General features: G+C 40.2%; 1 protein-coding gene across 1 annotated transcript; it reads left to right on the forward strand.

Annotated features, from left to right (window-relative positions):
- Window positions 1–409: 409 nt before the first annotated feature.
- LOC145659456 (uncharacterized) lies at window positions 410–9729 on the forward strand. Its single transcript, XM_081722165.1, has 4 exons — window positions 410–2169; window positions 4267–4707; window positions 6794–7234; window positions 9285–9729. The coding sequence occupies exons 1-4, from the start codon at window positions 410–412 to the stop codon at window positions 9727–9729; spliced, it is 3087 nt and encodes a 1028-aa protein (XP_081578291.1).
- Window positions 9730–16880: the final 7151 nt, after the last annotated feature.

Here is a 16880-nt window from a genome sequence, read left to right on the forward strand (position 1 = left end):
GACAGTTAGTGCATATGTAAAGCCTTGCACACACTCTGTGATTATGAACTAATGGAGGTAGCACTGACCAAAAAGAGAAGGCAAAGCAAAGCTGCAGAAAGTAAGAACTAAGATCCAGCTTGGTTCAGTTAAAGACTCATTGAGCCATTACAGACTGTTCCGTCTCATAACAATAATCAAAACTTTGACTCTCATTTGGAGTCTTTTTGATGTCTCCTTATTTGGTAGTACTACTGATAGTTATTCTACTCTACAGTGGTAAACAAACTTCAGAGAGAACATGATATAAAGTTAACATTTTGAAGCTAAACTAAACAGGCACTTTCCTTATTCACAGGTTATATGAATCACAACTTTTTCTTCCCACTTTTTAACAGGTGGAGGAAAACATGATCTCAGTAGTAGGAGAATGAAAATAAAATATAAGGAAAAATTTGAGAAGTTGTATGAGGAGGCTACAATAGAATGTGATCGTGTGCCTATAAAAGACACTTACACTGAAGTTTACATGATCAAAGGATGCACAGGAGGAGTGAATACAAAGCATGAAGTGAGACAGGTGGAGGACTTTTACCCCAAAACAGAAGAAACACCAATCACACTCAGTGACCTCTTCAAAGTGCAGTCTACTGAAAACAAGCATGGTACTAAAGTCCTGACATTGGGAATAGCTGGAGTGGGAAAAACAGTCTCTGTGCACAAGTTCATTCTTGACTGGGCTGAAGAGAAGTGCAACCAGGACATAGATTTCATCATGTACCTCCCATTTCGAGAGCTGAACTTGGTCAAGGATGAAAAGTACAGCCTCTCAAAACTACTTCTTTACTTCCATCAAGAACTCCATTCTGGAGATGAAAAGGAGATATTAAATGAAAAACTTCGGCTGCTTTTCATACTGGATGGACTGGATGAAAGTAGAATTCCTCTAGATCTTCATCAGAAGAAGGTATCTAATGTGAATGAAAAGACTACTCTTGATAAACTAATAACAAACCTCATAAATGGAGAACTGCTTCCTTCTGCTCTCCTCTGGATCACTTCACGACCTGCAGCAGTCAGTAAGATAAATTACCAATACTTTAACCCTGTTACAGAAATCCGTGGATTCAATGACCCACAGAAGGAGGAGTACTTCAGGAAGAGAATCAGAGATGAAGATCAAGCCACCACAATTCTCTCACACATTAAGACTGCAAGAAGCCTTCATATCTTGTGTCACATACCCGTCTTCTGCAGGATCGCAGCCACCGTGCTTCAGAAAATGCTGAAGGATGGTAAAGACATGAAAAATGCTCCCAAAACTCTGACAGAAGTGTATCTACGTTTCCTGATGTTTCTCACAGAGCAAATGACTGAGAAATACAGCACAAAGCAAAGCACTGACAATACAGTTCCATCCGAGACAAAAAGAGCAGAGGTGCTGGGTATCATGAAGCTTGGCAAGTTAGCTTTTCTTCAGCTCCAAAAAGGACGGCTGCTGTTCTATGAGAAAGATCTGAAAAAATGTGGCATTGATTTCCAAGAGGCTTTAGTGTACTCTGGAATTTGTACACAAATTTTTAAACAGGAGGGGAAGATCTTCAGCTTTGTGCATTTAAGCTTCCAGGAGTTTCTTGCTGCTGTATTTGTGTTCCTAACATTCAGGGATGAAGGCAACCCACTCCTTAAAACCCCACTGGAGAAAATGAAATGGAAGTTAAAACACAGACTGTGTGATCTGCTCAAGACAGCAGTAGATAAAGCCATGAGGAGTGAAAATGGACACCTGGACCTTTTCCTCCGTTTCCTCTTCGGCCTCTCACTGCAGTCCAATCAGAGGATCCTGAAGAGTCTACATCCAGAACTGGACATCAAAGAAGAAAGTTTAGAGGAGACTGTGAAATACATCAAGAAAACCATCAAGAGAACAAAATCCTTTGAAGAGACTATCAATCTATTCCACTGCTTGAGTGAAATGAAAGACAACTCTCTGATAAGTGAAATACAGACCTCCCTGAACTCAGGGGACCTCTCAACACAGACACTCTCATCTGTACAGTGTTCAGCTCTGGTGTTTGTGCTGCTGATGTCAGAGGAGATTCAAGAGAAATTTGAGCTGAAGAAATTAAGGCCATCAGATAAAGGACTGAGGGAATTATTTCCAGTGTTGAAAAACACCAGGCGAGCTCTGTAAGTATCTTTTGGATTAATCATTTTAATTTTTAAAGGTTTTTATTACTGAAGCTCCTTCTGTAACTAATCAAATTATGTGAATGTATTTCTCAGTCAGAACAAACTGAACAATAGTTTTCATTTCCAGTGGTAAAAGGTTGTACTGTAAGTATATTTTGAATGGTAAACTTTGGGGAATGGCTTTTCTGACAGCAACAACATTAAAGAACAGATAAGCCTTTATCTTAAGAGCAGACCAGTGCATTCCAGAATTACTGCAATGTCTTCTTACCAGTTGGAATGCAACACATGACTGTCATTCTGTAATTGAAATGTCACACTGGTCTTGCTGGCAAACACTCAGAAAGCCACACTGAGTCAAGACACAGGAGTGTTCAGCAAGGAGCTCTGTATTTTTTTTAACAGAGACAGAGAATATATATACATTATGTGTGTGTGTGTGTGTGTGTGTGTGTGTCCAGGGATGGTTGGTGCTCTGTGTGTGTGTGTGTGTGTGTGTGCGTGTGTGTGTGTGTGTGTGTGTGTGTGTGTGTGTCCAGGGATGGTTGGTGCTCTGTGTGTGTGTGTGTGTGTGTGTGTGTGTGTGTGTGTGTGTGTGTGTGTGTGTGTGTGTGTTCAGTGATGGTTGGTGCTCTGTGTGTGTGTATGTCCAGTGATGGGTGGTGCTCTGTGTGTGTGTATGTCCAGTGATGGGTGGTGCTCTGTGTGTGTATGTATGTCCAGTGATGGTTGGTGCTCTGTATGTATGTATGTATGTATGTATGTCCAGTGATGGTTGGTGCTGTGTGTGTGTGTCTGTGTGCGTGTGTGTGTGTGTGTGTGTGTGTGTGTGTGTGTGTGTGTGTGTGTGTGTGTGTGTGTGTGTGTTCTGTGATGGTTGGTGCTCTGTGTGTGTGTATGTCCAGTGATGGGTGGTGCTCTGTGTGTGTGTATGTCCAGTGATGGTTGGTGCTCTGCGTGTGTATGTATGTCCAGTGATGGTTGGTGCTCTGTATGTATGTATGTGTGTGTGTATGTCCAGTGATGGGTGGTGCTCTGTCCTGTCTTAACCTCCTCCCCTTACCCTGCACCCAGTGCAGTAACCCAGGGGTCTGTGGTTCTGATAGAGTAGCTGTGTGTAAACTGGCTGCTGCTTCTTTTTCAGCTTTCCTTTTTCAGGGAACATAGATGAGGGAACAACACTGTGTGTGTTGAAGTCACCACACTAGAGTGGGACAAGAAAGTGAGCATGTACTTAAATGTACTGTAGGTTATGAGATCAAAGAATTTATGAGACAGGTGAGATAAGACAGGTGAGATAAGACAGGTGAGATAAGACAGGTGACTGGAGTACTTCATTGTGAAAAAATTAAATGTATCAGACAAATAAACTCTAGTAACAGCCTAGCAGCACATGTAGCGTAAAGTGAAAACAAAAAACACTGCAAACAACACACCAGCGGTAAACATTTTGAATTTATTTCACCAAGTACAAGTCTATTTATTAGTCCAAACACCATGTAGTAGTAAAGTTTAGCCTGAAATGAGGTGAGGAATTGCTGAAGTACAGAAGAATTATTATTAGATAAAGCATAAAGAAACACTAACCAGGTAGAGAATTATCAATGTAAAGAACCAGACTAACCAAGATTGCAAAAGATAAGGCAATGAACAACACGAACCAAACATACCAAATGACCCAAGCATAACATTGAACACAGCAGAGCAGCAGTAACAGAGAGACAGTACACAGCACACAGCAGAGCAGCAGAAACAGAGAGTCAGTACACAGCACACAGCAGAGCAGCAGTAACGGAGAAGACAGTACACAGCACACAGCAGACCAGCAGTAACAGAAAGACAACACACAACAGAGCAGCAGGAACAGTGAGACAGGACACAGCACACAACAGAGCAGCAGTAACAGAGAGACAGGACACAGCAGAGCAGCAGTAACAGAGAGACAACACACAGCAGAGCAGCAGTAACAGAGAGACAGTACACAGAATATGTGGTGGAGTTTCTGACCTACTGAAGGCTATAATCATCTGTTCCTCATGTCTGTCATTGCAAAAATCTTTAACCCTTTTCGTTGCTTCCCATAATCAATGTTAGTGGTTCAAACGGTTTCCACAGTAAGTGCTCCAACCCAACTGTTGCTCTTCCAGGCACTTGGCTAGGCCTCTCACTGCAGTCCAATCAGAGGATCCTGAAGAGTCTACACCCAGAACTGGACATCAAAGAAGAAAGTTTAGAGGAGACTGTGAAATACATCAAGAAAACCATCAAGAGAACAAAATCCTTTGAAGAGACTATCAATCTATTCCACTGCTTGAGTGAAATGAAAGACAACTCTCTGATAAGTGAAATACAGACCTCCCTGAACTCAGGGGACCTCTCAACACAGACACTCTCATCTGTACAGTGTTCAGCTCTGGTGTTTGTGCTGCTGATGTCAGAGGAGATTCAAGAGAAATTTGAGCTGAAGAAATTAAGGCCATCAGATAAAGGACTGAGGGAATTATTTCCAGTGTTGAAAAACACCAGGCGAGCTCTGTAAGTATCTTTTGGATTAATCATTTTAATTTTTAAAGGTTTTTATTACTGAAGCTCCTTCTGTAACTAATCAAATTATGTGAATGTATTTCTCAGTCAGAACAAACTGAACAATAGTTTTCATTTCCAGTGGTAAAAGGTTGTACTGTAAGTATATTTTGAATGGTAAACTTTGGGGAATGGCTTTTCTGACAGCAACAACATTAAAGAACAGATAAGCCTTTATCTTAAGAGCAGACCAGTGCATTCCAGAATTACTGCAATGTCTTCTTACCAGTTGGAATGCAACACATGACTGTCATTCTGTAATTGAAATGTCACACTGGTCTTGCTGGCAAACACTCAGAAAGCCACACTGAGTCAAGACACAGGAGTGTTCAGCAAGGAGCTCTGTATTTTTTTTAACAGAGACAGAGAATATATATACATTATGTGTGTGTGTGTGTGTGTGTGTGTGTGTGTGTGTGTGTGCGTGTGTGTGTGTGTGTGTGTGTGTGTGTGTGTGTGTGTCCAGGGATGGTTGGTGCTCTGTGTGTGTGTGTGTGTGTGTGTGTGTGTGTGTGTGTGTGTGTGTGTGTGTGTGTGTGTGTGTGTGTGTTTGTTCAGTGATGGTTGGTGCTCTGTGTGTGTGTATGTCCAGTGATGGGTGGTGCTCTGTGTGTGTGTATGTCCAGTGATGGGTGGTGCTCTGTGTGTGTATGTATGTCCAGTGATGGTTGGTGCTCTGTATGTATGTATGTATGTATGTATGTCCAGTGATGGTTGGTGCTGTGTGTGTGTGTCTGTGTGCGTGTGTGTGTGTGTGTGTGTGTGTGTGTGTGTGTGTGTGTGTGTGTGTGTGTGTGTTCAGTGATGGTTGGTGCTCTGTGTGTGTGTATGTCCAGTGATGGGTGGTGCTCTGTGTGTGTGTATGTCCAGTGATGGTTGGTGCTCTGCGTGTGTATGTATGTCCAGTGATGGTTGGTGCTCTGTATGTATGTATGTGTGTATGTATGTCCAGTGATGGTTGGTGCTCTGTATGTATGTGTGTGTGTATGTATGTCCAGTGATGGGTGGTGCTCTGTCCTGTCTTAACCTCCTCCCCTTACCCTGCACCCAGTGCAGTAACCCAGGGGTCTGTGGTTCTGATAGAGTAGCTGTGTGTAAACTGGCTGCTGCTTCTTTTTCAGCTTTCCTTTTTCAGGGAACATAGATGAGGGAACAACACTGTGTGTGTTGAAGTCACCACACTAGAGTGGGACAAGAAAGTGAGCATGTACTTAAATGTACTGTAGGTTATGAGATCAAAGAATTTATGAGACAGGTGAGATAAGACAGGTGAGATAAGACAGGTGAGATAAGACAGGTGACTGGAGTACTTCATTGTGAAAAAATTAAATGTATCAGACAAATAAACTCTAGTAACAGCCTAGCAGCACATGTAGCGTAAAGTGAAAACAAAAAACACTGCAAACAACACACCAGCGGTAAAAATTTTGAATTTATTTCACCAAGTACAAGTCTATTTATTAGTCCAAACACCATGTAGTAGTAAAGTTTAGCCTGAAATGAGGTGAGGAATTGCTGAAGTACAGAAGAATTATTATTAGATAAAGCATAAAGAAACACTAACCAGGTAGAGAATTATCAATGTAAAGAACCAGACTAACCAAGATTGCAAAAGATAAGGCAATGAACAACACGAACCAAACATACCAAATGACCCAAGCATAACATTGAACACAGCAGAGCAGCAGTAACAGAGAGACAGTACACAGCACACAGCAGAGCAGCAGAAACAGAGAGTCAGTACACAGCACACAGCAGAGCAGCAGTAACGGAGAGACAGTACACAGCACACAGCAGACCAGCAGTAACAGAAAGACAACACACAACAGAGCAGCAGGAACAGTGAGACAGGACACAGCACACAACAGAGCAGCAGTAACAGAGAGACAGGACACAGCAGAGCAGCAGTAACAGAGAGACAGTACACAGAATATGTGGTGGAGTTTCTGACCTACTGAAGGCTATAATCATCTGTTCCTCATGTCTGTCATTGCAAAAATCTTTAACCCTTTTCGTTGCTTCCCATAATCAATGTTAGTGGTTCAAACGGTTTCCACAGTAAGTGCTCCAACCCAACTGTTGCTCTTCCAGGCACTTGGCTAGGCCTCTCACTGCAGTCCAATCAGAGGATCCTGAAGAGTCTACACCCAGAACTGGACATCAAAGAAGAAAGTTTAGAGGAGACTGTGAAATACATCAAGAAAACCATCAAGAGAACAAAATCCTTTGAAGAGACTATCAATCTATTCCACTGCTTGAGTGAAATGAAAGACAACTCTCTGATAAGTGAAATACAGACCTCCCTGAACTCAGGGGACCTCTCAACACAGACACTCTCATCTGTACAGTGTTCAGCTCTGGTGTTTGTGCTGCTGATGTCAGAGGAGATTCAAGAGAAATTTGAGCTGAAGAAATTAAGGCCATCAGATAAAGGACTGAGGGAATTATTTCCAGTGTTGAAAAACACCAGGCGAGCTCTGTAAGTATCTTTTGGATTAATCATTTTAATTTTTAAAGGTTTTTATTACTGAAGCTCCTTCTGTAACTAATCAAATTATGTGAATGTATTTCTCAGTCAGAACAAACTGAACAATAGTTTTCATTTCCAGTGGTAAAAGGTTGTACTGTAAGTATATTTTGAATGGTAAACTTTGGGGAATGGCTTTTCTGACAGCAACAACATTAAAGAACAGATAAGCCTTTATCTTAAGAGCAGACCAGTGCATTCCAGAATTACTGCAATGTCTTCTTACCAGTTGGAATGCAACACATGACTGTCATTCTGTAATTGAAATGTCACACTGGTCTTGCTGGCAAACACTCAGAAAGCCACACTGAGTCAAGACACAGGAGTGTTCAGCAAGGAGCTCTGTATTTTTTTTAACAGAGACAGAGAATATATATACATTATGTGTGTGTGTGTGTGTGTGTGTGTGTGTGTGTGTGTGTGTGTGTGTGCGTGTGTGTGTGTGTGTGTGTGTGTGTGTGTGTGTGTGTCCAGGGATGGTTGGTGCTCTGTGTGTGTGTGTGTGTGTGTGTGTGTGTGTGTGTGTGTGTGTGTGTGTGTGTGTTTGTTCAGTGATGGTTGGTGCTCTGTGTGTGTGTATGTATGTATGTATGTCCAGTGATGGTTGGTGCTGTGTGTGTGTGTCTGTGTGCGTGTGTGTGTGTGTGTGTGTGTGTGTGTGTGTGTGTGTGTGTGTGTGTGTGTGTGTGTGTGTGTGTGTGTGTGTGTGTGTGTGTGTTCAGTGATGGTTGGTGCTCTGTGTGTGTGTATGTCCAGTGATGGTTGGTGCTCTGCGTGTGTATGTATGTCCAGTGATGGTTGGTGCTCTGTATGTATGTATGTGTGTATGTATGTCCAGTGATGGTTGGTGCTCTGTATGTATGTGTGTGTGTATGTATGTCCAGTGATGGTTGGTGCTCTGTATGTATGTGTGTGTGTATGTATGTCCAGTGATGGGTGGTGCTCTGTATGTATGTATGTATGTATGTATGTCCAGTGATGGGTGGTGCTCTGTCCTGTCTTAACCTCCTCCCCTTACCCTGCACCCAGTGCAGTAACCCAGGGGTCTCTGGTTCTGATAGAGTAGCTGTGTGTAAACTGGCTGCTGCTTCTTTTTCAGCTTTCCTTTTTCAGGGAACATAGATGAGGGAACAACACTGTGTGTGTTGAAGTCACCACACTAGAGTGGGACAAGAAAGTGAGCATGTACTTAATTGTACTGTAGGTTATGAGATCAAAGAATTTATGAGACAGGTGAGATAAGACAGGTGAGATAAGACAGGTGACTGGAGTACTTCATTGTGAAAAAATTAAATGTATCAGACAAATAAACTCTAGTAACAGCCTAGCAGCACATGTAGCGTAAAGTGAAAACAAAAAACACTGCAAACAACACACCAGCGGTAAAAATTTTGAATTTATTTCACCAAGTACAAGTCTATTTATTAGTCCAAACACCATGTAGTAGTAAAGTTTAGCCTGAAATGAGGTGAGGAATTGCTGAAGTACAGAAGAATTATTATTAGATAAAGCATAAAGAAACACTAACCAGGTAGAGAATTATCAATGTAAAGAACCAGACTAACCAAGATTGCAAAAGATAAGGCAATGAACAACACGAACCAAACATACCAAATGACCCAAGCATAACATTGAACACAGCAGAGCAGCAGTAACAGAGAGACAGTACACAGCACACAGCAGAGCAGCAGAAACAGAGAGTCAGTACACAGCACACAGCAGAGCAGCAGTAACGGAGAGACAGTACACAGCACACAGCAGACCAGCAGTAACAGAAAGACAACACACAACAGAGCAGCAGGAACAGTGAGACAGGACACAGCACACAACAGAGCAGCAGTAACAGAGAGACAGGACACAGCAGAGCAGCAGTAACAGAGAGACAGTACACAGAATATGTGGTGGAGTTTCTGACCTACTGAAGGCTATAATCATCTGTTCCTCATGTCTGTCATTGCAAAAATCTTTAACCCTTTTCGTTGCTTCCCATAATCAATGTTAGTGGTTCAAACGGTTTCCACAGTAAGTGCTCCAACCCAACTGTTGCTCTTCCAGGCACTTGGCTAGGCCTCTCACTGCAGTCCAATCAGAGGATCCTGAAGAGTCTACACCCAGAACTGGACATCAAAGAAGAAAGTTTAGAGGAGACTGTGAAATACATCAAGAAAACCATCAAGAGAACAAAATCCTTTGAAGAGACTATCAATCTATTCCACTGCTTGAGTGAAATGAAAGACAACTCTCTGATAAGTGAAATACAGACCTCCCTGAACTCAGGGGACCTCTCAACACAGACACTCTCATCTGTACAGTGTTCAGCTCTGGTGTTTGTGCTGCTGATGTCAGAGGAGATTCAAGAGAAATTTGAGCTGAAGAAATTAAGGCCATCAGATAAAGGACTGAGGGAATTATTTCCAGTGTTGAAAAACACCAGGCGAGCTCTGTAAGTATCTTTTGGATTAATCATTTTAATTTTTAAAGGTTTTTATTACTGAAGCTCCTTCTGTAACTAATCAAATTATGTGAATGTATTTCTCAGTCAGAACAAACTGAACAATAGTTTTCATTTCCAGTGGTAAAAGGTTGTACTGTAAGTATATTTTGAATGGTAAACTTTGGGGAATGGCTTTTCTGACAGCAACAACATTAAAGAACAGATAAGCCTTTATCTTAAGAGCAGACCAGTGCATTCCAGAATTACTGCAATGTCTTCTTACCAGTTGGAATGCAACACATGACTGTCATTCTGTAATTGAAATGTCACACTGGTCTTGCTGGCAAACACTCAGAAAGCCACACTGAGTCAAGACACAGGAGTGTTCAGCAAGGAGCTCTGTATTTTTTTTAACAGAGACAGAGAATATATATACATTATGTGTGTGTGTGTGTGTGTGTGTGTGTGTGTGTGTGTGTGTGTGTGTGTGTCCAGGGATGGTTGGTGCTCTGTGTGTGTGTGTGTGTGTGTGTGTGTGTGTGTGTGTGTGTGTGTGTGTGTGTGTGTTTGTTCAGTGATGGTTGGTGCTCTGTGTGTGTGTATGTATGTATGTATGTCCAGTGATGGTTGGTGCTGTGTGTGTGTGTCTGTGTGCGTGTGTGTGTGTGTGTGTGTGTGTGTGTGTGTGTGTGTGTGTGTGTGTGTGTGTGTGTGTTCAGTGATGGTTGGTGCTCTGTGTGTGTGTATGTCCAGTGATGGTTGGTGCTCTGCGTGTGTATGTATGTCCAGTGATGGTTGGTGCTCTGTATGTATGTATGTGTGTATGTATGTCCAGTGATGGTTGGTGCTCTGTATGTATGTGTGTGTGTATGTATGTCCAGTGATGGGTGGTGCTCTGTCCTGTCTTAACCTCCTCCCCTTACCCTGCACCCAGTGCAGTAACCCAGGGGTCTCTGGTTCTGATAGAGTAGCTGTGTGTAAACTGGCTGCTGCTTCTTTTTCAGCTTTCCTTTTTCAGGGAACATAGATGAGGGAACAACACTGTGTGTGTTGAAGTCACCACACTAGAGTGGGACAAGAAAGTGAGCATGTACTTAATTGTACTGTAGGTTATGAGATCAAAGAATTTATGAGACAGGTGAGATAAGACAGGTGAGATAAGACAGGTGACTGGAGTACTTCATTGTGAAAAAATTAAATGTATCAGACAAATAAACTCTAGTAACAGCCTAGCAGCACATGTAGCGTAAAGTGAAAACAAAAAACACTGCAAACAACACACCAGCGGTAAACATTTTGAATTTATTTCACCAAGTACAAGTCTATTTATTAGTCCAAACACCATGTAGTAGTAAAGTTTAGCCTGAAATGAGGTGAGGAATTGCTGAAGTACAGAAGAATTATTATTAGATAAAGCATAAAGAAACACTAACCAGGTAGAGAATTATCAATGTAAAGAACCAGACTAACCAAGATTGCAAAAGATAAGGCAATGAACAACACGAACCAAACATACCAAATGACCCAAGCATAACATTGAACACAGCAGAGCAGCAGTAACAGAGAGACAGTACACAGCACACAGCAGAGCAGCAGAAACAGAGAGTCAGTACACAGCACACAGCAGAGCAGCAGTAACGGAGAAGACAGTACACAGCACACAGCAGACCAGCAGTAACAGAAAGACAACACACAACAGAGCAGCAGGAACAGTGAGACAGGACACAGCACACAACAGAGCAGCAGTAACAGAGAGACAGGACACAGCAGAGCAGCAGTAACAGAGAGACAACACACAGCAGAGCAGCAGTAACAGAGAGACAGTACACAGAATATGTGGTGGAGTTTCTGACCTACTGAAGGCTATAATCATCTGTTCCTCATGTCTGTCATTGCAAAAATCTTTAACCCTTTTCGTTGCTTCCCATAATCAATGTTAGTGGTTCAAACGGTTTCCACAGTAAGTGCTCCAACCCAACTGTTGCTCTTCCAGGCACTTGGCTAGACAACAATAAATTAAGCACTTCAGCCAACAGATTCTTTTCCACATCCTCCTTACTCTCTCCCTTAAGATAAGATGAGGAAATGCAGCCTCAGCTTCATCTAAATTAAAACAGTCAGCTGATACAATTTAAGATTTATTGACTCTAGCCACTGCCAACACTCCACACCTGCAGAGTTTCTATATATTTTCTCAAGTCAAAAATGTGTTCGTGCTCCCTGCGTCTCACTTAACAAATCGCTATCCATATGATTATTTTCTAATTTGCTTCGCTGAATTCCATCAATTATTATGTTGACTTAACCATAACTTATTTTAGTAAAATGAAAATTTACACTATTCCAAAATTCTATTAATCGCCACTCACATTGTTTATATTCTTATCCTGTAATACTTTAATCCCACCTTCTCCTACTGCTACTATTTTAATGTGTCTGTAATATGTACACTCTCTACTGCTGTAACTGTCACCGGTTTTATATACTGTACCTCCATCCGTTACTTTATTGTATTTATTACTAAAACCTCATTAATATATTTTGCGTGTATGCATTTTATAATTAGATGATATTAATCACGTTTAAACAGATCTGTCTGCGTATCCATTCACTTCCTGCACTTTTAAGACGCCCAAGACCTACCACAAAACTCTGTGGACAAGGTCTTAATACCACCTATGCAGAATGTTTCAAACACGACTTCTGCTTACCTATAACGGTGCACGTGTGTGGATTCAGACCCTGCTCACAGAACAACGCAGCTCTGGGCCATCTATCAGCTGGTGCTGATAACCCTACTGCTGACGGTGTGGGTGCGTTTGAAGAGAATAGCCGGTCCCATCTTTATTCTGAGCTCAATGTTACAAACGAGGCATAGTCCAGAATATGTCTAACAGTCACACACAACACATATTTTTATACAGTTTTCAGAAGTGATTATGTAATCACCCCACCTTCTTTACATACATCTCCACCACTATGTTCAAACATACATTATTCAATATATGCAAATTGAGATTCATCATTATGCAAGTTAAACTTGACACCATTGTATCCCATTGGAAGATTTTTTTTAAACAAAGATGATCTCAACTCACACCACCAAACATCTGCAAAATGATGTGGTAGGTCAGTATCACTCTGCCCTTGTGGTAAGATAATGAACCTTGCTTAGCCACAGAACTCTCAAAGAGGCTTTCAAGTCTTTTAAAAACAGATCTTTTTCAACACTAATGAAGTTATTTCTCACAGGAACAGTTCAGAGTAATCTGCCTTAGACTTGTACAGAAGCCTGTATCAGAACCTCAGTTCTGCACTTAGAGTCCCAAAAGGTCTCTGACCTTAAGATACCCCAGAAACATTATTCATGTTTTCAGACAGTCTTGCACCTCTCTGCACCTGCTACAGAGAGCTTTAAAGCCTATTATAATTATATCACAGATCACCTCATGAAAATACAGAATAACGATTGGCCTTTACCCCAACACATTTTATTACCTTATTTTTGTATAACCAGAGCTCTGTAGTTTACATACTGAAGCTGAGAGTCTCCTGTGATGTTTATCACTAATGATTAATGATAAATGTAACTGTGAGAAGTGTAGATAATTCACTAATGATTAATCTGTACTTCTCATAGATACATTTATCAGTAATGATTAATCTAAACATGCTGCACTCAACACAAGCAACAAATGACTGAAGTCATGGTGAAATACAAATACTTGATAGCTAGTAGACACTTAGCTTTGGTTAGTTGTCTGCATCAGCAAGTTTTGAATGGTCGAGTAGTCTCCTGTGACTTGTAGACATTGTTGATATCAGAATTGTATGCAGTTACAGAAAATGAATAAACAATAGGACAATAGTAAAGATTGGAATGCCTAAACTGTTATTCATGTGAAGGAATTTCAAAAACAGGAAATGGCATCACACAGGTGATGCCACCATCATAATAGCTCTTCCGTCAAGTGGCACCATTCTATTTGAAGAGAAATACATGGACTTCGTTCATGACCTGTGTCTCATATTTTGTGCATGCGCACACATACACACACACACACACACACACACACACACACACACACACACACACACACACACACACACACAATTAGTAATATCTTTTCATTATCATAAACTCATTTTGTGTTGTCTGTACTGTAGATCCTCTGATTGAACTGCATTTTGTACTCTATGTATTTCTTTGCAGACTATCTGGCTGTAATCTCACTGAAGGGTCTTGCAAATCTCTCACAACAGTTCTACAAACAGAAAATACATTGAGAGAGCTGGAGATGAATAATAATGACCTGCAGAATTCAGGAGTGGAGCAGCTCTGTGCTGGACTGAAGAGTTCACACTTTAAACTGGAGATTCTCAGGTGAGTTTCTGTTAATTTATTCTTAAATGGAACCATTATGGTGCACAATTTATCAAATGTGATTCTCCTCTTCTTTAAAGAAATTACAAAACTGCCTTGTAGTGCAACATTAACAGAGTTAAAATAAGGTACTGCGGAACAAAGTTATATAGATCCAGACAAAACATTTCTGGTGAAACTAGCTGCATTTCATTAAATGAACACACTGTGGCCACAAAGAGTTACATTTTACTGCATGATCAGGTTTACACAACTAGTAGTAAAAAATAAAGAAATAATAATAATAATAATAATAATAATAATAAGGAGAAGAAGAAGAGAAGAAGAATTATTATTATTATTATCATATTTATTATTGTTATATTGTTATGTTGTTATTGTTATGCTGTTAGGCAGGCAGTATGGTGGCTTGGTGTTCAGTTCATTTACCCATCAGCATTAGGGTCTTGGGTTTGAGTCCCTCCCTCAGTGAAGTTTCTCTCAGCACTAGGGTCTTGGGTTCCAGTCCTTATCTGTGCAGGTTTCCTTCAGGATCTCTGGTTTCCTCTCACAGTCCATAAACACAGAAGTTAGGTTGATTGGATATTCTAAATTGTCCTCTTTGAGTTTATGTTTGTATAGTGATGGGTGGTGCTCTGTGTGTGTATATCCTCTGATGGTTGGTGTTCTTTGTGCATGTATGTTCAGTGATGGTTGGTGCATATATTGAATAATGTATGTTTGAATATAGCGATGGAGATGTTGTGTGTGATTGTTAGATATTCTCTGGACTATGCCACATTTGTATGTAATGTAATAAATACTGGACCAGCTATTCTTTTCCATTAATTTTTGAGTCTCCATATTTATTTTCTATTTAAAGTGTACTTCATAAATTTATTAGAATGTGGGAAAAATCTAGGAACCACACTAGCTAGCTAATCAATGTTACCAAAACTAAGTCCAGGTGACTAGCAACCGCTATTGGATCTCCACAGGAAATTCTAGTCAGACTGATTCATCTGACACTGTTCATCTCAAAATGTTTCACTCGATTTATAAATGTGTAACTTTCTACATATTTTTGTATATGGTCTGCAGTCCTCTCAGAAATCAGTTTATTAGCTCCAGCTTTATCTAGCTAGCTACATATGAACATTACAGGGAAGTAACCGTTCACTAACTCTGCTCTCACTAGCAAGAATGTTTTGTAGAAAGTGCCCAAGTTAACTAGATATATATTTTTTCTGTCAGATTTTGTGTCAATTTCTTATCCACTTATTATTCAGTGTTCTTATGTCTCTCTTCAAAATTAATCTTGAAGCATCTTTTCCTCAATGACAGTGTTTAAACATAATATTTATTTACGATTTATTCAAACGGATTTCATTTTTGTACATCCTCACTGCAAATTTGGTATTAAATTACATTGGAAGTTGTATTAAAAAGTCTTACATCTGATTTGGGGGTGCCTGCAGACACAGTATCATATAATGCTCTGTGTGTGTGGGGGGGCGGGGTGTATTTGTGTTCACATCCAATATTTTGTGTCAGGTAGATCGAAAGGTTGATTAATTCTCTGAGAATTTGATTTGCCTATTAAAAGAATTGGCATCCAGTTCCCCATAGGGGAACATTAGTATAACTATCTGTGATTCTAGTTATTTGTTAGCTTTAGTTTAGCTAAATAAATGTTTAGATAAAAGTCTTATGAGTAAATGGTGTATTTTCAGCCATTAGTCACTTCATTTAAACCTTCTGGAAGATTATGTGGATAATAACATAGTAATCAGGGATTAGCCACCGTGGCTAATGTTGATTCCTTCATATGTATTTGAATCCGTTTGATACAGAATAAGGAGGATGTTGTTAATAGTACTGCTAGCTAATGGGATACCTACAGCCTAATAGTACATAGTCCAGTGTGCATATATATATATATATATATATATATATATATATATATTAGTTTCACATTCAGTGAGAAAGTGCAGAACACTTCATCCTTCCTAACACACTGACCTGTTTGTCAGTGTTCCATAGATACTTAAAGTTGGGGTGGACCATCAATACTTATAGTTGGGGTGGACCATCTCAAATTTTGTAAAGTATATTTGATGTATTTGGTTGAATGTTTCACATTCATTGAGAAAGTGTAGCTCTGTCTCTAGAGTGTCTTTGTTACACTGATGTCTTATATTGGCTGGTCTGGACCGCCAGGCTGTGTTAACTGAGTCTGGACTTTCTCAACGTGGTTCTGTGTTTAATATCAGTCACTTTGAGCAGATTGTCTGCTACAATGTTCTGTTTCATAGCCAGTTAATACTGCATTTTACTTTGTACTTGGGTTTGTGTGTTCCAGTGGGTGATGTAGTTTTGTTTTTGAAGTGATATAATTTGTATTTCAGTGATTTTTCTAATTTCAGAGGAATTATGATTTTTGACAGTTCTGATTTCTACCAGATAGTGATTTCATCTGAATCTCCCTCTCTTTTAATGTCAGGGAGTGTAACAGCAATGAGGAGGATTTCCTTGTAGTTTAAAGGGCAGTGAGTCACCGAATCAGATTTATATCAGATTTACATCAGGTTTCATGGAGATTCATAATGTCTTTATCTTTGTGTTATTTGTGAATTCAGTGTTTATACTTTTGTACCCAAACATGGATGATTTTATGCCTTGAATGTTCCATAGAGAGACAGATAATGGTTTCATTATTTAAATGAAGTATGAAAGGAAAAACACAAATACAAACAGATTCAAAGTGAGATAAACCTGTAAAAGTGAAGGAATATGTTGAA

Source organism: Electrophorus electricus, chromosome 1 (genome assembly GCF_041902795.1).
Source record: "Electrophorus electricus isolate QZ-2024a chromosome 1, ASM4190279v1, whole genome shotgun sequence".
NCBI classification, from domain to species: Eukaryota; Metazoa; Chordata; class Actinopteri; order Gymnotiformes; family Gymnotidae; genus Electrophorus; species Electrophorus electricus.